General features: G+C 34.2%; 3 protein-coding genes across 3 annotated transcripts; 2 read left to right on the plus strand and 1 right to left on the minus strand.

The window, feature by feature from the left end:
* The first annotated feature begins 6834 nt into the window (after positions 1-6834).
* LOC109179103 (probable folate-biopterin transporter 7) lies at positions 6835-9291 on the plus strand. Its single transcript, XM_019328669.1, has 2 exons — positions 6835-7425; positions 8175-9291. The coding sequence occupies exons 1-2, from the start codon at positions 7059-7061 to the stop codon at positions 9209-9211; spliced, it is 1404 nt and encodes a 467-aa protein (XP_019184214.1). The 5' UTR covers positions 6835-7058; the 3' UTR covers positions 9212-9291.
* A 118-nt stretch (positions 9292-9409) lies between these two features.
* On the minus strand, positions 9410-20001 carry LOC109179102 (alanine--tRNA ligase-like). The gene is made up of 23 exons (XM_019328668.1): positions 19618-20001; positions 19149-19387; positions 18834-18974; positions 18188-18334; positions 17961-18113; positions 16466-16595; positions 15189-15285; positions 14898-15018; positions 13989-14048; positions 13792-13842; positions 13607-13702; positions 13371-13472; positions 13036-13158; positions 12732-12875; positions 12564-12635; positions 12407-12482; positions 12194-12336; positions 11959-12067; positions 11684-11871; positions 10867-10956; positions 10564-10746; positions 10292-10471; positions 9410-9703 (listed from the first exon to the last, which is right to left on the minus strand). Exons 1-23 carry the CDS (start codon positions 19979-19981, stop codon positions 9632-9634), a joined length of 3081 nt encoding a protein of 1026 aa, XP_019184213.1. The 5' UTR covers positions 19982-20001; the 3' UTR covers positions 9410-9631.
* A 1718-nt stretch (positions 20002-21719) lies between these two features.
* On the plus strand, positions 21720-22843 carry LOC109179060 (protein FAR1-RELATED SEQUENCE 4-like). The gene is made up of 2 exons (XM_019328630.1): positions 21720-22176; positions 22584-22843. Exons 1-2 carry the CDS (start codon positions 21720-21722, stop codon positions 22841-22843), a joined length of 717 nt encoding a protein of 238 aa, XP_019184175.1.
* The last annotated feature ends 4908 nt before the right edge of the window (positions 22844-27751 follow it).

The raw sequence follows: 27751 nt of genomic DNA on the forward strand, positions 1-27751 counted from the left end.
AGGTTACTCGACTTATGTCCCATCGCCAGTGGTCCAAAATCTTCGGATGTAGAGGATCCACGTACACCCCATTAATCTATGAGTTCATAGCCTCTTTGTCATTCATCAAGGAAAGAGATTGGAGGAACACTTATGTTACTTTCAAGCTCTTTAACATGCTTTATTATTTTTCTGCAAATAAGCTTGGGGTATATCTGGGACTACACATGGAGGAGGAGCAGAGAAACATCGCATACCTTCAAACTTCAGTGGATTTTGCATCTGAGAATGAGGCAGAGGAATATTGGAAGGAAATATCACAGTTCCATGGATTCCATGGAAGAGCGATGAGGCTCATATTATTAGGAATGAGCTTAAGATAGTATGGATTATCTTGGCTAGCACTTTTCGGGACTGGACATCTAATATGCACAAGGTTTATAAGAGTGACCTCTTTTACCTAAGGAGCATGGATCTAGGTGAGTACATCAACATGGGTCTCGTCATCAAGAAATGGTTGTCCACTCAGCGTCACATCCGAGTGGCTAATGTGTTCGTTAGCCCACTGCTGACTCAGTTATGTGAAGGTTTATGACTAGATAGGAAGCTGGGACGAGATATTGTGTTGGCTGAAATGGAACCTCTGACTCGACTGGACATCGAGCGAGCTAGGATCAACGAGGCTGCGGAAACAAGGGAGGTAACGAGCAAGAGGAAATGCCACAAGCACCAAATGCCCCATTTGAGATTCCTGAGCATCATGGCCCGTCTATAGCTGGGATTCTCTTAAGAGGTTCTAGTATAACTTGCACTTGGAACAAACAGCCAGGAATGATGCCCGCTGGGATGCCCTCCAGGCCCACATGGATGCTAGGTTCGATGACCTACAGACCTACGACTTTATTTCTTTTTACTTTTTACGCATTTTTATTCTACATGCACTTTACTTTTAATTGCACTTTTAATTTTAGACTACCTTTCATGCTTTGAATAAGTGGTTAAACTCCTTTTTGATGTATCTTTTGAGCTTATCTGTCTGAATGCCCAGCTTATGTGCTTAATAGGAACGGTAAGGATGCTGTGTCATTCTTTAAAAAAAAAAAAAAAAAATTGTCTGTTTTGAACCTTTGCCACTAACACTTTCATTGCCGATATGTGTTGTCCATAGAAAGGTTGGGGCAAAGACTCTTAATGACAAGATTGAGGAAATCTCTTACAAAAAAATGGGGTTTCTTTTCTCAAATCCTTTATCTTTATCCCAATTTTTGTTTCTAAAGTGTGAAAAGGTATCTTCTTGTGTTAATCGTTGTTAGCATCAATGAACCATGCATGTGTTGTACAAATGAGAAATTGGTATAGCATCAATATTCTACCTACATGAGCTCCAAAGAGACACGAGATTATTATACAAAATGTTCGCTCTAGTAACAATATAATCTAACGTATTTGTTCACCAAATCACTCTCTACACATACTTTAGAAAGAAATGTTTATTATGTTAGAATGTGTAGGCTTGAAAGATTGTCATATTCAAGGAGATTGATATTTTCATAAAACAATCTTGAAGGTCGGCCAATAGTTGTACTCTCTTTTTTTCCATTTAATTGAATTTTGATATAATTGTTTAATGAAGCGTTTTGTACTCCAAAAAGTTAAGCGTTTTTAACGAGGCATCTAGTGTGCAACACATCAATACACATACATCATGTACTATTTTTCTTAGTTAGGTTTTCTCAATGAATTTTTTTAGTGAGGTTTTAACAAGGCATTGAAATGATATAGTAATATGATTATATCTCTTCATCCTTTGATTTAAACTTAATTATAGGTTTCCTTTCAAAAAGAAAAAAAATACTTATAGGTTTGTTTACTAGAACTTTGTATATCTTGTATATATTTGATTGAAAAATATATCATAAAATTGGTTATTTTGTATCTCTAATCTCTATTTTTTTTTAGGGGAAAAATTTAATTCATTAAATCATTAGCGAGACATTCCACAAGGAAAAAAAGGAGGGGTATCAAACCACTCTCCGCAACCTGACATAAAAAGGTATCCCCAGCAACAATGTGGGCGGCACGATTCGCAGATCGCCTAACAAAAAGGAATTTGACATCACCAATCAAATATGCTAATTCTTTAATATCGTCTATAAGTAAACCAAAAGCAGAAATAAACGAAGAAATTGAAAAAGAATTAAACAAAAGTTGAGTCTGTTGCCTACTCATTCCGGTATCCCTTAGCCAACTGAGTGCCTCTCTCATGCTAGCCGCCTCAGCTTCTTTAACGTCAAACACACCGGTCATGCACATGTTTTTAGCCGCTAAGAACCGACCATCCTCGTCTCTTAAAACCCATCCAAACCCCATAACATTCTTCGTATGATCGATAGCTGCAGACGTATTAATTTTCATTCTTGCCCTTTGCGGCCTCTTCCAGCGCTCCACCTCACGGAAATTAGGCACACTGCTATGATATCATTTGCTGCTTCCTAACTCTCCCAGAAACTCAAGGCTCTTTGAATTACAATATTAAGGTCGAACTAAACTTCTTTCCACACACTTCCATTTCTACTGCACCACAATCCCCATAAAGTCATAACAAATTTTTTTAATTTGTCATCACACAGACTACTAATCATACCAAAAAACCATTCAGAGATATCATTACCCATAATATTAGGAGGCAGAATATCCCAACATGGTCCAAGCTTTAACAGCTTCACGGCATGCCACAAACAGATGGTAAGCACTTTCATTAACTTCCTTACACATATGACAAATCTGACTACAATCAACATGTCGAGCTATAAGGGCATCCCGGGTAGGCAAATACGTCGAAGTTAGCTGCCAGCAAAATGATTTAACCTTAGGTGGCACACATGGATGGAGCCAAAGGGGGGCAAGGGAGTCAGCTGCCCCCTCACCCCACCCCCACCCCCACCCCCACCCTAGATTACCCCCACCCTATATATAATCTTTGAATGTATATATGTATATATATTACATGTTTGAGTATTAGTATATAAAAACTGTTAATTGTTAATAAGAAATGAGTTAGATTAGTTGGTAGGGCATGTATTTGCTTATAAGGAAGGTTAGGGGTTGAACCCTTTGGTTGTAATATGATTTTACAGTTTTTTTTGGCTCCTTCCTTATGACTTTAACACAGTCACGTTTTAATAGCTTTTTTAATATTTAATACATATATATATATATATATATATATATATATATTCAAATTATTTTATCAAATTAATTATGTTTCATATTTTGTTATGAATATTTTTATAAAGTTTGGATGTGTTTTATTTTTCGCTCATATCCAATAATATTTACACCTATATTTCTTAGATAATTTATTTATTTATTTTTAAAACATTTCTTTTATTTTAATGTTTCGCCTCTACTGAAAAAAATTTCTGAATCTGTTCCTATTTCGCCCCCTCAACAGAATTTCTAGCTCCGTCCTTGGTGGCACATGGAGATTACAAATTTTAGCCCAGGATCGATCATCATGAGTATGGTTCGTGAATCGCGTATATCATGACTTCACCGTATAATCACCATTGTGATTCCAGTGCCAAACCCATGCATCGGTGGCTTACAGATACTAATAAAAAATTTTAAAATTAATTTAGCATCCCGTTTTCCTCAAAAATATCCATAATACACCCCACATCCTAGTACGTACCTTGTGCATTCAATAACAAGCTAAGGCAACCGAAGCATTGAAAATGGACTCGTGCAGCACTGTGTCATCATATGGATACATTAAAACTATTAAAAACAGTAAAACTATTGAATGAACAAGGCAACCGAAGCATTGAAAATGGACTCCTACAGCACTGTGTCAACGTATGGATACATTAAAACTATTAATTATAAAAACAATAAAACTATATCTATTCAAACATATTTTCTCAACCTAATAAAATAAAGAGTCAACAACGCCTCCACTGAATCTCGATCTCATAATCTTCTACATAAGAGAGATTATTACATGTCATCTGAGTAAAAGTGCTTGGCAGAGTAAAATTATCTACACATGTAACTTCTCACATTACTACGGTATATATATATTGAATTTTGTACTTCGACTTTATTTTTGCCTTGACTACTTTCCAAAAGTAAAAGTATCCAGCACATGTAACCATGTGAGTATTGTTATTATATGGCCGCATGTATTATTCAGCTATTGTGTGTGTCTTGACATGCGTTACATGTCCAGTTTATTTAAGTTTTGTTTTTTTACTATACTTATATTTTTTTTGTACATTTTACTTTTAATTTGTATTTTTTATTTAGAGTTAATACCCATTTTGGTCCCTTGACTATTAGGTAATGCGCAATTTAGTCTCATACTATTAAAAGCATCAAATTTAGTCCTCTAACTTGTAAATCATACCCAATTTGGTCCTCTGTTACAATTGTCATCCACTCACCGTTATAGAGAGGGGCAAAAATGTCATTTTATTTAATAGTTGAGAGACCAAAATGGGTATTAACTATTACACTTGTTTACTACTGCTACTACTGCTACTACTGCTACTAGTTAATACCCATTTTGGTCCCTCAATTATTAGATAAAAAGACGTTTTTGCCCCTCTCTATAACGGTGGATGGATACCAATTGTAACGGAGGACGAAATTGTGTATGATTTTACTAGTTAGAGGACTAAATTGAGTACTTTTAATAGTATGGGATTAAATTGTGCATTACCGAATAGTCGAGGGACCAAAATGGGTATTAACTCTTTTTATTTAACTACAAAGCCAATCATATTAACTACTTGCGATAAATGTCGAACAGGCTCCTTTCAAAAAAAAAATATTAACTACTTGCGATAAATGCCGAACAGGCTCCTTTCAAAAAATAAATATTAACTACTTGCGGAATTTGTCGACAAAGAGACTATTCAAAACACACAACAAATTGAAGTGGAAAACTACCTCGTAATGTCTTGTTTGACAATCAGCAGTTAGCAGTTAGCGTTTGCGGATTTGACCAACAAATTATATGAACGGTTGGTAAAAAGATATTTGAAAAAATTAACTGTTTAGATTAACATGTAAAATGACCTAAAGGTATATATATTTAATAATAATAATAATAATAATAATAATAATAATAATAATAATAATAATAATAATAATAATAATAATAATTGTTTTAAAAAATTAAAAATAATAATAATTTAATAAAAAAAATAAAATTTAAAAACTTAAATGGAGAAGTGTCAAATAGGCACATCTACTATTGTCAAGTGCTCAATTTTCACCAAGAACTAAATTAAACGCTAATTAACCACACTTACCTGTTAAATTTGTTCAATTAACTTTTTTTTGCAGGTAATTGATTTTTTTTTGCAGGTTGCTAACAGGTTACCAATTCAATTATTAAAAAAATAATTTAAAAATTAAAAAAAAAAAAAACGGAATTTCAGTCGCCCGCCGTCCGGCGAGGACAACCGGTTTAATTATTTTTTTAATAATTGAATTGGTAACCTGTTAGGAACCTGCAAAAAAAAAAAAAAAGTCAATTGAACAAATTTAGCAGATAAGTGTGGTTAATTAGCCTTTAATTTAATTCATGGTGGAAATTGAGCACTTGGCAGTAGTAGATGGGTATATTTGACACTTCTCCCAAAAATAAATAAAACATATGGGAAGCCAAATGTTCGGGTTACATTATATTTACCAACCGTCCAATATCTTTGGGTTACATTAATTTAAAATTTTTAAATTTTACTACATCTAAATTCCTTAAATTAGAAATTTCTTTATTTATAATAATTCATTCAACAATAATGGTTGAACTAAATGAACACAGAGCAAAACACTTAAAGGACTGGTACGGTTGATTCATTCATTGATCTTGTATCAATACAATAATTTTTTTTTTTTTAAAAAGAAAACACACACCATCAGTTTTCAGACTAGCTACTGTTATTATTAAGTAAACAAGTTATGAAAATAAAACAAGATGTACTATTCAAGAACCTTATACAAATATAATAACTATTAATATTTTATTCAATACTTCTACAACAACAGGTGCAAAATATCAACAGGCGCTTGCAAGATCAAGAGTTCATAGTACAACTGAAATCCCAGTCATATATACAACAAGAAAAATCCATAGCTCCCTACACTAAGATTTCAGTCATGTATGAACTTCTCATATATAATCTTGCATTGATATACTTTAAGATCTCAATCATGTATGAACTTCACATATATAATCTTGTATTGATATATTTTCAAATACTTATTTAATTATAAATATTGAATATATATATATATATATATATATATATATATATAAATTTATTCGTGCGATTATTTGACACAAATTTTTACTTAAACATTACATTAATGTTTAGTGTGGAATCTAGATTGTGGAAATATAATAGTGGACAAGCCAAGTATTAATTTATTTGTGTGATGATTTGACAAGTTTTTAAAACATTACATTAGTGTTTACTATGGAAGCTAGATTGTGGAAAATATAATAGTCGTAGGAGGGAGGACCAGTCAAAAAGACTAAAGTTTGAACTTCAAAAGCGATAATATAAGTATTATATTTAAAATGGGCAGATTTTTATATATAAAGTCACTATAATTTATCTTCTTTTAAATATTTATTGTTGGGCTGAACTGAGTGTGAGTGATCTCGGGGTTGGAAATTCAATTTTTTTTTTTTTTTTTTCAAGAAGGTAAAGGCAGAATACCAAAAGCCGTCACAGCGGAAGTTGACTACCCCAAACTGCGAGCATACGTGTACGCTGATGAGAGGGTAAAGTGCGGTATATTCTAAGGAATTTTCTCGTTTTTAAGTAATCCTGACATGTCGGAAGAAGAGCGTTGCAGAGGACGCCCGATCCCAGGTATCGCAAGCCCCACGTTCTTGAGGCCCACCACAGGCTTTGCCGAAACCTGTTTCTGCTTTAATGCCGCACCGCTTTGCCCTCTTGGGATCTCCGCTTCACTGCGACTCATTTCAATCCGGGATTGCATTGCATTTCATAGAGAGAGTAATCTCAAAGCTGCCGTGATTTGATCGGAAGACCGGCGGGATGATGTCCCCAGAGGTTAGCAATACGAGAGGAGGGAAGGAGAGGCGGAGGAGAGGCGGAGATCAGAGTAGGAGCAATAATGGTGATGTGCGTAATGCTAGCCATGGCGGAAATGGGAGTAGGGTTAGAAGTGAGACGATGAGGAAGGTGCTTTTAGGGTTAGGATTCTGGATGCAGGGGTTCAGGTGTTTTCCATGGATGGGTGTCAATTTCTTCCTCAAGGATGGCCTCCGTGTGGACCCCTCCACCCTTCAGATCCTTCAGAGCTCCGCCAATCTTCCCATGGTTGCCAAGCCCTTCTATGGCATCCTCTCCGATTCCATTTACATCTCTGGCCAGCATCGCATACCTTACATTGCCTTTGGAGGTTGGTTATTCACTACCTTTCCTATGGTTTCTGTATTTATTTTACATTTTTATACAAAACAACTCCAGAATAATCCTGTTTTTAAATTTCAAGATGCATAATTTTTGATAAATAGTGTAGCTAGCTGTTACTGGGGATCTATCTTGCAGTTCAGTAGTTAACTGTGAACTACAGAGTAATATAATACCTGCTATAATAGGATTGGAGGCTATTGAATTGCATCTTGCATTATTAGGGTGTGTGTGGTTTGCATATGGGAATCAGAATTGGAATGTGTATCAAATACTTAGGATGGAATGTGAATGATTATCAATAATGCTGTTTGGTTATATATGATCCTATAATGGGAATAAAGATTTAAAAATACAAGAACACAAAATCAAAACAATTGATTTTAATATAAAGACATCCAAAACACCAATATGAACGAAAAAAATTAAAAACACTAATTAAAGGGGATGAGAAGGAATAAGGGAATGAAAGGAGATAATGCCCTTATTTTATTTGGGTATGGGTTTTCCAATTAAGGGGTATTTGAAACCTATAGTAGTGTTCTAGAAATCTATCAACCAAATAATACCAATCACTTTGATACCCATTCCTTAGAGCTAAACCTGTCAACCAAACACACCCTTAGTATAATAATTTGATTGCCTCACATTCACATACAAGCTCTTATTGAAGTTCTAATTGACTACTACTTTTTTGCCCATTGTTAGTTAACTCACAGGATTTATGTTTCCATGCAGCTTTTTTGCAAGCTTTATCGTGGTTTGTTCTTGCACTTCTCTCCTCAACTATCTCGTTTTCTACCATCACCGCATTTCTGCTACTTGGAAACTTGGGTGCTTCAATTGTTGAGGTTGCGAATGATGCCATTGTTGCAGAGATAGGAAAACAACCCAGTCCTTCATCCACTTCATCAGGCGAGCTTCAGTCTTTTGTTTGGATGGCAGCTTCCCTTGGTGGAATTCTTGGAAACCTTTTAGTTGGTATTGTCATCAATAGAATTTCCGCTCAAGATATGTTCAGTCTGTTCGGTGTTCTGCTCTCTCTCCAGTTCCTGGTGACTGTTTTTATCAAGGAGAGCACTCTAGACCTCCCCAAAAGTATGTCTAATCATCACGGGATCAAAAAACAGCTCTCAGAACTTGTGGTTGCGCTGAAGAAACCAGAAATCTCTTACTCCATAGCTTGGTTTGCCGCGTCGTTTGCAGCAGTTCCTGCTCTAACAGGGACCATGTTCTACTACCAAACACAACACTTGAAGATTGAGACCTCAGTACTGGGTATTTCTAAAGTGTTTGGACAGATAATGATGCTTTTGTGGGGCATTATCTATGACAAACACCTTAAGTCAATCTCACCAAGGAAGCTAATAGCTGGAATTCAGGTGTTAATGGCAGTTCTAATGTTATCGGACATGCTGTTTGTGAAAGGTGTATATGGGAGGCTAGGAATTCCAGAGTCTTTGTACGTTGTGATTTTCTCAGGCTTCTTGGAGATGCTATGTTTTTTCAAGATTCTCCCGTTCAGCGTTTTAATGGCGCAGCTTTGCCCACCGGGGTGCGAAGGATCTGTAATGGCGTTTCTCATGTCTGCTGTAGCTCTTGCCATGGTAGTAAGTGGGTATCTTGGGGTTGCCTTGGCATCGCATGTCAAGGTTACATCAGGAAATGATTTCTCAGGCTTTCCATCTGGTCTTTTGATACAAGCAGCATCAACACTTGTACCACTTGTTTGTTCATCATTTATACCAGACGGCCCAAAGCCAAAAACCAGCTAGTTTTTTATTTAATCAAGGAATTATTCAAATACTTGATCATCCTGTAATTTGTTTAGTTGTAGTGATTTGTTGTTGTACAATTTTTGAGGGTTAAATCAATACCAACTAAAAAAATTTAAATTTTTGGCTCAATTGCTTTGTGGTTTTGAATCCAAAATTGAACAGAACAGGTAAGCTCAGTCAGTCAGTCTAGAGTGCTAGTAATTAAAACAAATGTGGCTATCAATCAATCAAAGGTGTATAAATATGAAATCCTCAATTCATTTGAATTTTGTTTATCACATATCATGTAACCACCACTGAAGGAATTGGAAGTTATGAAATAGTAGTGTTGTTTTAAAGAGAATGAAGACGACTTGAATTGCTCACAACTTTGTCAAATATTGCACCTTTTACTGACTGGAAAGGTGAGGCGTTTCTTCAACTCAATTTAATAGAAGCAAAAGATGCAGCCAAATCCATTGCCTCGTCTACATGTTTCAGGTCCGATGCCTGGAAAAGTTTGGTATGCACAGAAGTCACATGAAAATTAACAAGGCAATGAAAGATGTGATTGAAAGTTTGCTTCTATCTAGTGTCACCAAACAAACTACTCTAAAGCAAATAGGAATTACGCATGCATGCCCGCATGGATACAACATTTTTTTATATTTTCTTCTCAACATTTTTTACGGGGTTTGAGGCAACACATTACAAAAGAGGCAGTTCAGATAGCTACACAGCCTACACTCCAAAGTGAGGCCGCATACAAACCATGGGACTGCCAGCAAGGCCACCGACAATGGTAATGCACTCCTGTGAGTGTGCACTGCCTGAAAAAGCCATTTCCCCTATTAAAGATCTATAATAGTTACTAAAGCTCTCTCTCCAGTGGGAGAACGCCCCCCCCCCCCCCCCCCCCCCCCGAAGGGTACCTGTGTTCATCCTAATACCCAGCACTGGGGTGAGGAAGGGTACTAGTCATCCAAATTTTCAATTTAGCATATCTTACCAAGGTAGCAAGTGTATTTTTTAAAAACAAAAATTAAATGAAACAGCACTATAATAGACTAGAAGAAGAAACACTGGTAAAACGCTAACCTGTCCTTGAGCAAGGCCACCTTTTCCTCCTCCACCTTTACCACCTAAGGGCTTCAGTGCAGCATTCAGCCACTCTTTTACACTTAATTGTTTGCACACATCACCTTTCTCAGGTACCCCAGCACAGACCAAAACCTTGTTTGCTGCTTCATCTGTGCTGAAAATCAGAACTGCAATCCCCTGTTCCCACAATCAAAGCAGCAAGAATAGGTTAAAGATGCAACACATAATGCTATAGCTCAGTGTTTAATGAACTACAAGTATATAACAACCTTCTGCTCCATGACTTTAACAACTGCATCACGAACTGCAGCTGTATCCAGACCAATACCTAGACGCAAGATACAGTACGCTTTTCCACCTGAAACAGCTGCTTCTGCCATTTCTGAGGCAGCTTTAACAGCGTTAAGTGAATTCTCAGCAGCAATCCTCTTTTTGGCTTGTATAACTCGGGTCTAACAACATAAAACCATAATATCTTATTTTAGCCTTTGCTCTTTTTTCTTCCAATGATTTACTTGAATTCTTAACACAACAAGAAAAATGTACCAAAACAAATAAGAAACCAAACACACCTGAAGCTTTGAGAGTTCACGCTTGAGCTCATCTTTCTTGGCAGCAGGAATTTGTGCCCTCTCCACTGAAGCATTTAATGTAGTCACTTTCTGAAAACAAAGAAGGGGAAGTGGCCGGATCCATAACTCAGTATCTAGGCATAATTTCATCATGAAAGAAATAGTAGAAGTAGCTGGCTAGTTTGGCAAACTAAAATCAAGGGTCAAGTGTGCATGCAATGTTTAAGTTTGCAGCAGAGAAGGCTATTGGGAAGAGACCTTAAACTGGATTTTATATATTTTATTGAACAATAGGCTACAAAACTCAAAATGAGAACTTAGGGATATGGCTGGCCGTCATAATTAGAATGTGTATGTCACAAATAAACATGAAGCTCAGACAAGTCACAAACATCAATAATTTTCACCAACTGCCACAATAACTATATCACAAATGAATTACTACTGCTACTTTTAAACTTATCAGTTGCTGAAGAAAATAAAGATGACAGTGGAAAGAGATCAGAACAACCTGAGTGTGTGTGTACATACATACATACCTCAGTTGTATACATGTATATATATATATATATATATATATATATATATATATATATTATCAGGAAACATCGCTGTTGCTATTTCCAATTATTCCTTTTCTATAGTTCACATGGTATCATGACTAGATTGAGTAATTCATCCCTGGATCTTAATGAAACTTATTGTAAAACACACATGAATATGATTAGAAATCACAGCTACCACTCAAACCTCTCACTTCTGGTGCTATTAAATACAGCTCCTAAACCCCGTGGAAATGAGGAAATTAAACACTAACCTCTTCCAGTAAGCTATCTTCAACACTAGCTGCTTCTTTTATTTTCTTCTCAAGGAAGGATGCCAGTTCAATGGCCTCAAAAGCACGGTTTGTTGTGACAGCAGTAATTCTGCGAATACCTTTTGCAATTCCCTCCTCAGAAACAAGAGCAAATGCCTTGGCCTCACGTGTATTTGAAATATGAGTCCCTGCAAATCCATAAAGTTTACATTGCTAGAAATCTAATGCTCCAGAATGGGGATGGGTGCCACAAGTCATTTATAAAAGAAATATACCACCACAAAGCTCAGCAGATATTGACAACCATTCTTCATTTTCTGGGTCAGCAAGTAGATCACCCACTTTCTTACCAATTGAAACAATCCTAACTGGATCTGGATACACCTGTTTACCAACCAGATAAACAGAAAAGGGCATGAATCACTACTCAAGAGGACTTCTAAAGGGCATTGTCTACCAATCATTACATAAGAGGAACAATTACTACATTATTGAATATTGAAAGCTTACTTCACCAAAAACAGCACGAAGACCTTTTACACGCTTTGCATCAGACAAGGTTGCCTCCTGGGAAGACACATCCATTTCAGCTTTAATCTGCTCATTGACAATGTATTCAATTTTCTGGAGCTCTTCAGGTTTCACAGGCTTCCCTGTTCAAACAGGAAAGTATTAATCTGCTCTTTTTTCAGGGTGTTGTTGTAACTATGAAAATCAACTTACCATGTGAAAAATCAAATCTTAATTTTTCAGGAAGAACAATGGAACCTTTTTGGTCAACATGATCTCCAAGTATTTCCTGCATTAATTATATGTCTTTACTGTGCACCAGATAGTTATAGAATAGTAAGATCTCATTAAATCTATTAGGAGTCAATACCCTCAAAGCAAAATTTAACATGTGTGTACAAGTATGGTTTGGTGCAATGAGTGAACGTCTGTCATAATCAACCTGCTCCATTAATCCAATCAACAAGATGATGTTAAAATAAATAGGAAGGAGTGATTATTAGAGATAGGAAAAGGTTAAGGCTGTAAGAAATGTCACCTTACAAATTACTTTATCACCAATAGAGAATTTCTGATTCTCTCCACTAAATGAACCTATATGAAGAATAAACCCACCAAATATCTGAACATTGTGAACTTGAAATGAGCCAGCAGAGCTTTCAAGTGATCCAGTATCATATATCTACATACACAAGAAAATTCTCAGGTATAAAAATATGTATTTCCAGAAATGGCCAGTCATTTTTTTCCAGTTTTGTTCAGATATTTTTGTTTTTGAACAAAAGTAAAAATTCCATTTAGCATCAACATAGTATTTGCTGAATATCCTACAAAGTTTTTACCTGACCACCTTGCTCAGCGTAAAAACTTGTACTTCCAAGAATTATTGCAACATCATCACCAGTACAAGCACGTTCCAAGAATTCACTTCCTGTGTAAATAGCTTTTATCTCACTCTCATGATCCTGAGACCATAAATTTAAGAGACAAGAAAGAAACATGGTGACAATTTGACATAAACTAAAAAAGAATAGGTAAACCATAACAATGCTATGGAAAATCCCGTTTACGTTCTCCAAAATTCCTGTCTACCCAAATCATATTGTTACAAGCAAAAGATAGCAGGCAGTCAAAAACAATGAAGAAAATCAAAATCATATACAACATAAGTGCATACCTGAAACCAAGTGAACTTAAAAATATCATTTGTTGTTGCAATCCCTTTCTTGTGCAGTGCTGCAGTAGCATCAGCATCCATGACAATAGCACCACCACTAGTCTATTAAATAATTTCAGCACCAAAAATTTAAATAATAATAATAATAATAATAATAATAAACAAAAAGGAAAAACATATCATCAAAGATTTTAATCTTCAAAAACAAATCCAAGAATCCAAGTATCCAACAAAACCTTATTCTGAGCACTTCTTGATCTTTCCCTGGCAACATTCATAGAAGCATTAAAGCCTTCAATATCAACTATTAAGCCTCTTTCTTCTGCCATCAACTGAAATTAGAAAACCATAAAAGGAGAGTCACTCACCTTTTTGTACAAACTAGTAGCTAAAAAGATAAACTAAACCATTGACTAGGCACCTGAGTCAGATCTAAGGGGAAACCGTATGTATCCCACAATACAAATGCATCCTGCACCAAACATTGGATCATAGTAGGATGAATAAGAAGCAAGTATAGTAACTTATTCTACATTTACTAGAAAAATAAGCCTAGAAATAATTAGATTTCAAATATAAGAGTAAACATTAGACATTCAATTAAAATAAAATACTTGCCTGCCCACTAAATAGCTTCCCTTGAACCTCTTGAGCAGCCTTCTTAAATTTCTCAATTCCCTAAAACAAATAAAGCATTACAAACTTGCAAATGTAGAAAGAAACACTGCAAGCTAGCTAGTACTAGCTAAGTAAATAATCCCACTCTATTTTTCCCCTCTTCTGATTTTTGATGGTCATGAATTTGGTGGCAGCAACAATTAAAAGTCAAATTCAATGCAGTCATCTTCATTGAAATAAGAATTCAGCAGGTTTAATACAATAATAAATGATTCAGTATCTCCTCAACTATAGTGCAATGTTACACAAGATATTCCCTGTTTGTATTCACCCAAGACAAAAGTATACTCATACAAGTTATGACAAGTATCCCTGACCCTACTGTGTTCACCCAAAAAAAAAAAAAAAAAAAAAAAAATAATAATAATAATAATAATAATAATAAATTTTAAAAAAATGATAGGATTGCCTTAATATTGATACCATGGTCTGATACACAAAAGCAGAGACTACCCAATATCCGAGGATAGACTAATATTAAGCATCATTTTGAGTTCAGTGAAATCTGTTGCTAAACTCCGAAAAATTAAATCTAAACCAAAATTTGGCCATATGAATGCTACATAAAGACACCTCCAATGAATGCATGAAAATGGGGAACACTATAAAGCTATTGTTACAGAAGTACACAACAACATTCAATTTGTATGATATGAGCACAATAATATAATTCACTAGCATAATACTCCAATCTATTTTATATTTTTATTTCCTTTAATCTTTTGAAGAAAAGTAGCTCACATGAAGCAATGTGTATGATATGAGCACAATAATATAATTCACTAGCATAATACTTCAATCTATTTTATATTTTTATTTCTTTTAAACTTTTGAAGACAAGTAGCTCACATGAAGCAATGTTCTGCCAAAGCTGGCTTCTTCATCAGCAATTATATCCATTATGTGAGCTTCACGTTGTTTTAGCTCTGGGAAAACATCCCCCATCACTTCAGTTACCACCTTTACCAGCCTGTGTTCAGAACAGTATTGATTAGACAGGAGTACACACCATATATAAAATAGGAAACTAGAAGTTACAAAGGGTTTGTATCAATGGTCAGGGAAATGAAAGTAAAACAGTAGTACGAAGAAAGTGTAGCTCAGTATGCAATCCAAGAGATCTAAGCGTGTCATTCCTACCTGCTGAAAAAACCCGGTTGCGCTTTAAGGACTTCAGTACCGTAACGCACTGCTCGACGAAGAATGCGCCGTAGGACATACTCACGACCCTCATTACCTGCAAGGCAAGTATTAAACTGAAACCCACTAGAGCAAGGTTGCAAATATAGCTAGGCGTTCCTCGGGCAACCGGTGAACGCCTAGCGCCTAGGCACCATTTTTTTTAAAAATTTTTAAATTTTTAAAAAAAAAAATTTATGACTTGATAATTATAAACTATTTAATACTTTAGTTAATACTAAAATATTAAATATTAACCTAAAAAACATCTAGAATTGTAAATTGTATAAAGATTTAAAGAATCAAAACACAATTCCACAAAGTCACAACTCACAAAGTATCAATATTAGAGTAGCTGATTTCGATTTTTTTTTTTTTTTTTTAGTGAAATAACCCTTGAAAAAAAAAAAAAAAAAAAAAAAAAAAAAAAAAAAAAACTAATTAGCCACCTAGTCTGCTGCGGCCTAGGCGGCCAGCCGCCTAGAACACCGATTATGGTGAAAATCTAGGCAGTCGGCTGGCCCCTAGCATTTAGACGCCGATTAAGCATAATTTTTGGAACCCTGCACTAGAGAATAAGATCAAATAATGACAATAGCTTCTCTTCCGTGGCACTGATATGTGTATCAAAGTAGTAATGGCTTAGAAAATGGCATTGCTATGTTGACCCTTAGACAAAAAAACTGTATGTAGATGGATTGAATTTTGAAAGCAACATAATAGTAGAAAATCAACCTCGCAACCACAAACTATCAGAAATAAAAAGGCAGAGACAGTTGAAACCAAAACCAGCACATGCACACATCAGAGACCAAACAGCACTCTTAAATAGTTAAATACCAATCCTAACGAGTAGAAAACAGATGCTGGGGGGAAAAGGAGGGGAAAGACAGGGAATGAGCATTCTTAATTTCCATTACCATGTGGCACCCCAACAAGAAATAAAATTAAGAAGAGTATGTACATATGGGAAATCTTTTTAAAAAAGCATGTACCAGAAACCACCTGGAGAAAAAAAAAAAATCTAACAGAATCATGCCAAAAAGTCTTAACTATATGGCCTATACATCACAGCAAACATGTAAAAGAAACTAGGCAATTTCTCTCTTTAAGGAAAAGAATTCTCTGGTGTTAGCTGACAACAGATCCACAAAACGTTAAAGTTTGAAGTTTAATTAACACACACACCCATCTAACGATGAATATCAAATGGATGAACACAACAGACTGCATTCTACCTGGACAAGAACCATCAGCAATAGCAAAGGAAAGAGTTCGAATGTGATCTGCAACAACCCTATAAGCCATGTCAATTTGATCAACATCATCAGAACCAAGTTTCCCTGTGTATGGTCGAGCCCCAGTTATCTACAAAACATTAGAAGAATAATTTAAAAATTAGTAACTGTTGAAAGAAAGGGTATTTGCAAATTCAATTATTGAAAAGGTATGCGCAATGCCCTATTTCTAGCATAGAGTTGTAGGTTTTCTTGAGCTATCACTACTAGGATTAGGGTTTTACATGCAATGCTTCCCCTCAAGTTGAAACATATGCACAATGCTTATCCCAAAAAATTATCAGACGGTATCATGACTAGATTGATGACAACACAAACTGATCAGAATTCATGTTCAACCATGGCGGCGGCGCATGTGATAGATTAGGGTTTCATATTCAACATAAAGGCGTACATGTATGTGCAATGCCCTATTTATGACATAAAGATGTACGTGTCTTGAGTTATCACTACTAGGATAAGGGTTTTACATGCAACACTTCCCCCCAAGTTGGAACATATAGATCATATGCACAGTGCTTATTCCAAACAAAGATCACATGGTATCATGACCAGATTGACTATGACAGAGACAGATCAGAGTTCCTGTTCAACATGGCACCGCATATGGCAGATTAGGGTTTTAGATTCAACAGTAACAACCTTGTAATAAGTGAATTCCAAATGAAATCATAGAGAGAGCAGACTTCAAGAGTCATTGCAAACAAACTTACCCATCCTTCTGAGTTTTTTCACTTCTAGCTAACAATTTTTTTTTCAATTCAGTTTATAGCTTGATTTGGATATGAAAAAAGTCATCAATGAGATGTAATGGAGAAATAGAAAGAGGACAAGTAATCGTCTTCTGGAGAGAATATATAAAAGATTACAAAATAACCAAAATAAAGCCCGACATCCAAAGCCCGACATCCTTTATGAATCCTCTGCTTTTTTGGTATAGAAAAAACTTATTGGTCAAGAGAGAGGACAAGTGATATAGGAGAACTTGCAAATATTGAAAAGGATTACATAAAGGAACAAGTTTGTTAACACTAACAAAGATCACCAACGAATAAAGTTTTTGATTGTTCTACATTTCAAGCCATGAATATCACATCAAAGTAGACATAAATTGATCTACTTCTACCAAGAATAATTTACCTTCTGGTCAGATGTAATTTATGCTGAATAGTTGTGGAAAACACACTACAGTATAAGACTATAATATAATCTGAAATCAGACTCTACATAGATTTGTATCTTAAATGTTAATGCTTTAAATCACATGGTGCAAAGTAAAAATGTTTAAGATAGTTTTGGTGTAAATATGAGAACCTCATTAGAGCTTTAATGAAAGAATATGCATTATTCATCCTAGTTTCAAGGATGCAATTTTATTAATTAATACAGAGTATTTCATTTTTCAACCAAAAAAAAAAAAGCATTCTTTATTTACCTTTTGTATAGCATCAAATATCGGCAGAAAAACATCTGTATCATAATTGCTCATCTTGTTCTGGAGTATTGAAGTTAGTCTTTCAAAACCCAGTCCAGTATCAACATGTTTAGCAGGGAGAGGTTTCAGTGAACCGTCACTTTCTCTGTTGAACTGTAGACAAATGTGTTAAAAAGAACTTAGCAATTATCAAAAGCACAAGTCATGCAACTTTGAGGAATTAGTACCTGAATAAACACAAGGTTCCATATCTCAATGACAGTAGGATCATCATTATTAACCATTGATCCAGCATCACGATTCCCAATTCTATCAAAATGAACTTCAGTGCAGGGTCCGCAAGGTCCAGTGTCTCCCATCTCCCAGAAATTGTCCTACCCAAAGTGGAACAAGGAGAAAAGAATACTAAGATTTTATTTAGTTCAATGTGCAAAATGCCTTCAAGGAGGACATAAAACTTGTCCCTGTAAATATGGAGCAATATTTTTCAACACAAGCTTTTCAGAACACTTTTTCCTTCTCTAAGTAAATACACTCTTCACTCTGGGAGAGTAAATTCCTTCAAATTCATAGTTTATAAATGAAACCAAAACATGTTAATTATGTCCACTATGTTTTATCCTCCAAATATTAAAAAATTTCCTTCTCTAACAGATGGAGAAGGAACTTCACAGCCTTCATAAATTTCTAAAGCTAAGATCCAATACGGAGAATAGCATGCTTGCATGCACATTCAAATTATTGATAATCATCAGCCACCATATTGAAAAGGAAAATATTGGTAAAAACTGTGTGACTAAATAGGAAAAGAAACAAATGTCACTGTTATTACACAAGATCTAAAATATCTAAAAATGAGAAAAAAACACATACTTTACTACCAAAGGGCAAAACACGTTCAGGTGGAAGGAACTTGAGCCAAATATCTCTAGCTTCATTATCAGGTGGAAGGCCATTTTTCTCATCACCCCCAAAATAAGTAGCATAAATCCGAATAGCAGGTAGCTTATATACCTGTCTAGATCAATCACAAAACAAAAGAAACAATATGAAATGCAACTTTCTTTTTTATCATTGTAATAAATAAAATCATAGCAGAACACCAAAGACCAAAGAAAGGAGAAAAGGGAAAAAGAAATTGCAGATCTTAATATCTTATACCAACAGCACCAAGAGAAGTTAACTTGCCTCAGTGAGAAGTTCCCAGGCCCACTGAATTGCCTCTGTTTTAAAATAATCACCAAAGGACCAATTTCCAAGCATCTCAAAGAAAGTGTGGTGATAAGTGTCCTTGCCAACATCATCAAGATCATTGTGCTTGCCACCAGCTCTAATGCACTTCTGGGTGTCACAAGCACGCTTCAGTTTGCTCAATTCAGTGTTTGGATCAACTGTTCCTAAGAAGATGGGCTTAAACTGATTCATACCTGCAATTAAAATTAATTTGTTTTTAGAAATATGCAACATTTTAGAAATTGCATATTTTTTGTCCACAGTGGATGTTAGTGCAAAGAAGTCTGAAATATACACTATTAGCACACCGTTAATTGGACACAGCTGCAAGCTCACAGAGAGAGAGATAAACGGAAAACTCAATAAACAACACATTTGCAAATAATAAACACGAATATATATAATAGTGAGTTGAAAATCGAACCAGCATTAGCGAAGAGGAGGGTAGGATCATTGACAGGAACAACGGGGCTTGACTTGACGCAGGTGTGAGCCTTGCTTTCGAAGAACTTGATGAAAGTGTCCCGGACCTTGCTGGACGGCCACTCCAATCCCGCCATCTCTTGCTGCTGCTGAGAGACCACAGATGGGATAGAAGTCGATGGCGATGGAGAGAAATGGCGTCGTCGGAGAAGAGTATCTAACGGCGGCACTGCGGCGGCGTAGGTAGGGTAGTGAGAAGAGGAAGACGGCGGAGGCGCTCTGGCGAAATTTAATACTCTTCTGCCAACTGGTGAAGCCAAAGCAAAACGGAGGCAGCTATAGCTTCCTACGGTGTAAACCCTCATCCATCCCTCGCCCTTCTTAAGTCGATTACGTCTTATTTATTTATATATAAAGATATATAAGATATAAGATACGGAGTACTTCCTCTATCCCACTTTTTTATGTGTTATTTCAAAGTTTATTATACATTCTTTGCCTTTTGTTACACTCTCATTCGAAGAAGGGATCTATTTTCTTTTCTAAGTTAGTGTTGTGAATCCACAACTTTGAGGTATGTTAATGAAGTTAGGCTGAAGTTATGTTTAATCTAATTTTTTTATAATATTAAATTTAGTATTAGTATAAAAGTTTATATATTTATAAATTACACTAAAAATATTATTAAACACAATAAAATTAAATTTAAAAATAAATAAAAATATACTAAAGAAATAAATAATGAAGAAAGAATTTATTTGACTAATGAATAATAAGTAGGACAGATAAAGTATAAGATGATTATTATTATTGGCCATTAAAAAAACAGAATTTCAAACCTAATTTTGACTACATTTTTTATATTATTATAATCAGACATTAAAAAAAATAAAAATAAAAAAATTCAAACCTAATTTTGACTACATTTTTACAATTTTTTTTGAAAGTAGCATTGATTTCATGTGACCTCCTATTTGGGAGAACAATAATTATACCGTTTGATAAGAAGGTCTTCGTCAAATTTTATAATACCTAATTTTGACTAAATTTTATAATTTCCATAATCCATACCATTATAATATAGGGATAAAGTCAAAAGAGACATTCAAAATATTATCAGAATATGAATTGAACTCTCTAATTAAAAAAATAAAATAAAAGTATAAAACCTTCAAATAGATACTTAACTTTTTTTAAAAATACAATTAGACTATCATTCAATAACCAATTAAAATATGTATATATGGCATTGTGTGATTTTAATTACTAATCTTGCATTTTTTAAATTTATAAAATAATTTTTTTTAAAAATAATTTTTCCCTTTCCTTTTGTCGCTAGATTTGCAAACAAAGGAGTCCCTTCTTTGTCTCTACCTAGAAATGGAGAAAATTACAAATTAAAAAATAAATAAAATAAAATTATTTAAGACAACCATGACTACTTTCTTCTCTTCATCTCCAAAGTCTAGAAAATGAAGAAGGTTCTTCTTTTTCATCTCTAAATTTAGAGATAAAGAAAAAATGCGAGGTAGTCATTGGCAAATTTGAAATTTCAAGCTATGTTTACAAATATTTTTTTAAAAAAATTATTCTACATAGGAAAATTCTACAAGATGCAAATTTTTTTACTCCCAAATATAAACTCCCTTAGCTGGCGCTGTCACATCAACTTTTCTTCTTCTTCTTTTTTTTAATTTTTTTTTAAAAAAATAAAGTCTTTTAGTTAAAAAATAAAGTCTTTTAGTTTCTTTCCGGAGAAGATATATTTGGCGCCCAAACACACCCATTTCACTGTTTACTGCTTTTCTCCATTTCATTTTTTCAACAAAGCTTGGGAGATCAGACGAACGCCATTAACATCAAATAGTGCCTGAGAGCCATTAATATCAAAGAAGATTAAATAATGCTTCAGTACTAGGTATGTTTACAATATATGCTATTTCATTTATATTTTAAATTATAAAATTTTATATTTACTGAGAAAGAATACAAAACACTGCAATTAGCATTATGTATTTATTATCCACAAATCAGATGCTATTTGTTCTTAATAAATGAGTTTTGTTGTAACATTACCTATTATTATTGGTTGTATTTTTAGATATGGATGATGAAGAAAAGTTAAATGAACCCAAGGTTGAAATGGTATTTCAATCCATGGAAGAAGTTTTTACATTTTATACAAATTATGCAAAGAAAATGGGATTTGGTGTAGTAACGAAAAGCTCAACACGCGGAGATGATGGAAATTTAAAGCATTTCACTTTTGCATGTGCTAAAGCACATAGAAAAGAATCAACAAGTAAAAATTTGTTATCGTCAAAGCTCTCGACACAAACGAGAAGTCAAGCTAAAATAAGATTCAAAAGGTGTGAAGATGAGAGTTTTAAGATAACAACCGTTGAGCTTAGTCATGATCATGATTTGAGTCCGGGGAAAGCACGTCATTTGAGATGTCATAGGAAGCTAAATGAGCAAGTGAAAAGGAGACTTGATATAAATGATCAATCAGGTATTGCTCCAAACAAGAACTTTCGTTCTCTTATTGTAGATGCAGGAGGTTAAGAGAATGTCACGTTTAATGAAATGGATTGTCGCAATTATATTGATGAATTGAGAATGAAAAGGCTTGGTGTAAGGGATGCAGAAACCGTTTGTAAATATTTTGCTAAAATGCAACAGAGCGATCCAAACTTCTTTTATGTGATGGATGTTACGTTGGTGAAGATTCTCGGTTATGAAATTTGTTTTGGGCTGATGGGAGGAGTAAGGTTGCATATGAATCTTTTGCTGATGTGATTACCTCTGATACAACTAATCTCACAAATAAGTATGACATGCCTTTTGCTCCTTTTGTGGGAGTAAACCACCATGGACAATTTGTATTGTTTGGTTGCGGGTTGTTGAGCACAGAGGACACTAACTTATTTGTATGGTTATTTCAATCTTGGTTAAATTGCATGTCAGGACGCCATCTGAAAGCCATTATTACAGATCAATGTAAGGCCATGCAAAATGCTATTGCGATTGTATTTCCAAATACAAAGCATATGTGGTGTTTATGGCATATCATGAAAAAGCTTCCTGAAAAGTTGAGGGGATATTCTAAATATGAAGAAATAAAGGAAACCTTGCAAAGTGTTGTTTATGATTCTTTAAATGAAAATGAGTTTGAAAATGGATGGTCACTATTGATTGACATCTATGATCTCAATGAGAATGATTGATTAGAGGGGTTATACAAAGAAAGACAACGTTGGGTTCCTACATATGTGAAACATACATTTTGGGCGGGCATGTCATACTACTCAACGAAGTGAAAGCATGAATGCTTTTTTTGATGGATATGTCAACTCTAAGACAACTTTGAAGGTGTTTGTTGAACAATATGAAAAGGCATTGGAAAGTAAAGTAGAGAAGGAGAAAGAAGCATATTTTCATTCTTTTAACTCTATGTATGAATGTCTTAGTAATTATGAGATGGAAAAACAATTTCAAAGATTTTATACAAATGAAAAATTTAGAGAGTTCCAAGATGAGTTAAAGGGAAAATTTTTATTGCTATTATTCTCTAATAAGAGATGAAAATCCAAGTTTTGTATATGAAGTTGTAGAAGATGTAAAAGTTGGAGACAAAAGAAGAGATGTTAAGTTCATGGTTTCTTTTAATGAAGTTGAGTGTGAAGTCAAATGCAATTGCCTCTTGTTTGAATTCAGGGGAATTTTATGTAGACATGCTCTTTTGGTGCTCTTTTGGTGCGCATTTTAAGAAAGGTGAGTGAAATCCCTTCTAGATACATTTTGTCTCGATGGAGAAAAGATTTGAAATGTGGATATACTTGTATTAGAAGTAGTTATAATTTGTCTTGTAAAGAAACTCAAAGATGTGAACAAATGTGTAATGCATTTCGTGAGGTTGCTATTCTTGCCGCAAGTGAAGATGAAAAATATAAGCGTGTGATGGACAGCATAAAAGAGCTAAAATCATCGATCATGAATGATGAAGTAATTAATAGCACCACACAAGCATCATGTTTACCACAAGATAATGAAGTTGACAAGCAAAATATGTCAAGTGGTGCAAATAAGGTTTTAAGTCCATTAGTTACTAGAAGAAAAGGTCGTCCTCCAATTAAAAGAAGAGTTTCAAGGTTGGAACAAGTGGTGGAAAGTCTTAAAAAGAAAAAGAAAAGGAAACAAGTTGAAGAGAAGGATCCAAAGATATCACGGCAAAGACAACTAGACAAGTATGATATGTTTATTAATTAGATTTCATTTGTTTATATTCGATCAAGTATTTTATATTCACTCCTTCACTTATTTAATGTTGTAGAGTTCTATAAGTTATGATGATATTGATTGTGTACCTATTCCATCGTCTCCTCATAAAGTCGATGAAATGGGGACACAAGAAAGTTTTGTAATAACAAGCCCAATGATGCCTTTGCAAGGATTTTACATGGTTCCCCAACACAATGTAAGACATGTTTGCATTACTATGACTATTTAATTTAGCTTTACTTGCTTTATACTTTGTTAAAAAGAATTGTTTGATATTGATAGGTGATTCCGACATCACTAGATGGAGGTCATTATATTCCTTACTCTTCTACTTCAAACAACCAGCTCAATAGTGACATTCAACTTCAAGCTCAAGTATACTTTGTTTTGTATTTATTTATAAGTTATCACTTACACAAATGGTATACTGCTACTTTACTATATATATATATATATATATATATATATATATATATATATGTATATATGTATATATATATATATATATGTATATATGTATGTATATATATATATATATATGTATGTATGTATGTATGTATGTATACATACATACATATATATATATATATATATATGTATGTATGTATACATACATACATACATACATACATATATATATATATATATATATATATATATAGGCAAGATCAGGTGCGACTGTACACTAAGGTGAGGCGGTGATGTCATTTTTCATCCGTTGATCAAGTCCAATCCAACGCACCATAATTGAGATGATTTCGCGCTTCACTTAAAGATCACCGCGACATAGAGGGCAAAATTGTCCATTCGTTCAATTCAAATTGATCACTTCTCCACTTCTGCAAGTAAACACCCCGTCCCATCTGCCTATTCACAATCCCGAAGTCGCGAACCCTCTCCAACTTGCTCCTGCTCCGGCGACGAAAGCTAGGCGAACCACTGCAACGACGAGAAACTTCAACGACGAACAGCAAGGAGACTATAGCCGAACACACCACTGCGTTCTGAGAGGGACACGAACTGTCTTCTACGACACTGATTCGCTACAAAACACACAAATGGCGAACAAAGGCAAACAACGAGCATGCAATGGTATATTTCGTTTATTATTAGTGTATTCTGTAATATTTAACTTCAATGTGTCAACTAACATCTTAACCCTACCATCGCTGTATTCTTTTGAACATTTCATACTAGGGCATCGCATTGCATGTTATTTGTGCATTATAAACATTAATGTAGTGTATATTTCGTTTATTATTGTTGTTTTCTGGTATTTGTGACATGAATATTGGTGAAAAAACTGTTGGGTGTTTAATTTTTGCACACAGTGCATATTTATCTTACCATTGGTGTATTTCATATTATGAATTTGTTGTATCTCGCTACGTGTTGTCTGTCTATGATAAGCATTAATGTGGTGTATATTTCGTTTATTATTGGTGTTTTCTGTAATGTATAATGGTGAGCTGTCGTAGGCTCCCAAATTAAAACCTTACAAACGTAGTAGCGGGAGTAAGGATCGATCCCACGAGGAGTAACTAGTTTAACTTTTGTGCTCAAGGAAATAATGGGGGGTTTGGAAAATAACGAGAATAAAGATTAAGTAAAAGATAATTTAAATAAACAAGAGATTAAATAAATCGAATAAAGCAATGAAACTAATATATTGAAATCACTTATAATAGAAAACCTTGGTTAGTAAAGATCCACCACCGGAATTTAACACTGATCATTGATTAGTAAAGTAATTAATATGCAATTGAATATTTGTCGTGAAATTATTTCATTTCCGTTTTCCCTTAGTTGTAGGTAACTAAAGCACACGCGGTTTAATTACCCCTAACTACTAAATAACCTAAGACAAGCGCTATAGATTTAATTTAATAGCAGCGATAGGAACTAGGAAAACCGACAAACTAAATAACACAAGCACAAGCGGTTGCATTTAATTTAGGAAAATATTCTACCCGAGTCCAATTATCACTAAGCCGTCAATAATTAACCCAGTTGCTACTGAATATTAGAATAATTTGTAGCACAACATTATCTAATATAGCAAATAATCATATCAAGTAAATAACTAGTAGGCCTCCCTAGCAATTAAATGATACAACTATTCAAATAACTTAGTGGAATATTTAATACTCAAATGCATAAAAATATATATAATAAAAATATATAAATAACCTTACAGCGTAATGAATCCGGGGCTTCAGTTTACTAAACCAAGCTAAAGAAATTAGCAACGAATTGACATTGATAACCGCTTTAAAGAATAATCGAGAAGGGAAGAATGAACATTTTTTTAATACTACTCTATCATCTATTTATAGTATTCCCAAAATAGAATTCGTCTATTTCCTACCATTCAATTCCTAATTTTGCGTTATGTCTTGAAGATTTCCGCTGCTGCCTCGCCATACTTTGCGCACGAATTGAAGTCATCTTCTATTTTGGCGCCCACCTGCACAAAAACAAACAAATTAACATTAGGAATAAGCATTATATATATATATATATATATATATATATATATATATATATATATATATATATATATATATATATATATATATGCATTATATGTATTATATGTATTATATATTATATATATTATATATTATATATAAAAGAACTAATTATTAGATAATATTAAATAATTAATGCAAAATTATTATAAAGATGTACCTAAAATATGAGCATAAAATATGCCTATCAAATTCCCCCACACTAAAACATTTGCTTGTTCCCAGGCAAAAATATTATTTGCGAAATAAATAAATAAAATCCCCAAAACTCATAACATATCATGAACAACAATCTGAAGCACCTTGCAATTAATAAGATAACACCCCTGTCTGAAAATTGAGAAAACTAAATAAGTAAGCCCTCACAGGAATATCACTCATCACTCAAGTGTTTGATGGGTATTAATTTCACTCAAGTTCATTCCTATAAAATTGCTCTACCATAGGCTTGCATATCTTCTCAATCACCACTACAAGAGTCATGCATGACACAAATCATAAGGACTTTCCACAGGTTGTAATGGGGCTAGGGTTAAGGTAGGGAATATTTAGGAAAGTAGCTTAAACAAAAGCTTTCAAACTAGAGGAGCAAATAAATACAAATAATCCAAGATACTTGCTCAACACCAAGTATAGAATGCTTCCTCAGTATTACCAGAATTTCCCCTTACTTCATTTATTTAGAAGTAACTTCAACTCAAAATCAATTGCTGATTCTTTCTCATTTTCTCATAAATTTTCAGCAATATTTTTCTTTTTCAAACATATATTCTCCATTTTTCCATTTTTTCATTTTTTCATTTTTTCAATTTCTATATTTTTTTTTTTGGAATCATGAATTGTCTTCGTTTTCTTTTTCATAGAAGACCAGTGACAAATCGGCAATGAAGATACAACCCACCTCATTTTCAATCATACTAACACAAGAAAGTGACCTCCCCCACACTTCTTCCTCACAACCTCACGTAGATTACAAGAATATTTCAAAATTTGCTCCACTAGTTATTCAGCTGGGTGAATGCATTAGTTTTAGATATAAAAGGCTTGTAATGTGGTTCAAAATAAAGAAAAGGATGGCCATAAAGCTCAAAGTGGTTAACAAGGGGAAATAAATCATAGGATAAACCGGTTATTTGGCTAGTGAGGCTCAAGATCAAATAATGGCCTTAATCACACTTGAATCGTGCATGGTCTAATTAACTTTAAAAGAGAATCAAGGCAAGTTCTAGAGAAACAAAATTATGGAAGAAATCGCACAATAGAAAGAAAATAAGACCGAAGTGTCAGTCAATGGCTCAAAACACTCACATGTTTATTGCTTAC

Source organism: Ipomoea nil, unplaced genomic scaffold, assembly GCF_001879475.1.
Source record: "Ipomoea nil cultivar Tokyo-kokei standard unplaced genomic scaffold, Asagao_1.1 scaffold0876, whole genome shotgun sequence".
Lineage (NCBI taxonomy): Eukaryota > Viridiplantae > Streptophyta > Magnoliopsida > Solanales > Convolvulaceae > Ipomoea > Ipomoea nil.

Bases quoted from the DNA above. Each gene is read 5' to 3' on its own strand.
- LOC109179102 (XM_019328668.1), bottom strand. From the start codon at position 19,981: ATGAGGGTTTACACCGTAGGAAGCTATAGCTGCCTCCGTTTTGCTTTG. The intron at 12,337-12,406 runs GTAAGTTGATTT...CTGTTTGAACAG, and splicing joins AAGATTTGATTTTTCACATG to GGAAGCCTGTGAAACCTGAA. The intron at 10,957-11,683 runs GTTAGTGTTTAA...CTTTGTTTTCAG, and splicing joins AAGATAGCTTACTGGAAGAG to AAAGTGACTACATTAAATGC.
- LOC109179060 (XM_019328630.1), top strand. From the start codon at position 21,720: ATGGATGATGAAGAAAAGTTAAATGAACCCAAGGTTGAAATGGTATTT. The intron at 22,177-22,583 runs GTTAAGAGAATG...ATTGCATGTCAG, and splicing joins TCTTATTGTAGATGCAGGAG to GACGCCATCTGAAAGCCATT.
- LOC109179103 (XM_019328669.1), top strand. From the start codon at position 7,059: ATGATGTCCCCAGAGGTTAGCAATACGAGAGGAGGGAAGGAGAGGCGG. The intron at 7,426-8,174 runs GTTGGTTATTCA...GTTTCCATGCAG, and splicing joins ACCTTACATTGCCTTTGGAG to CTTTTTTGCAAGCTTTATCG.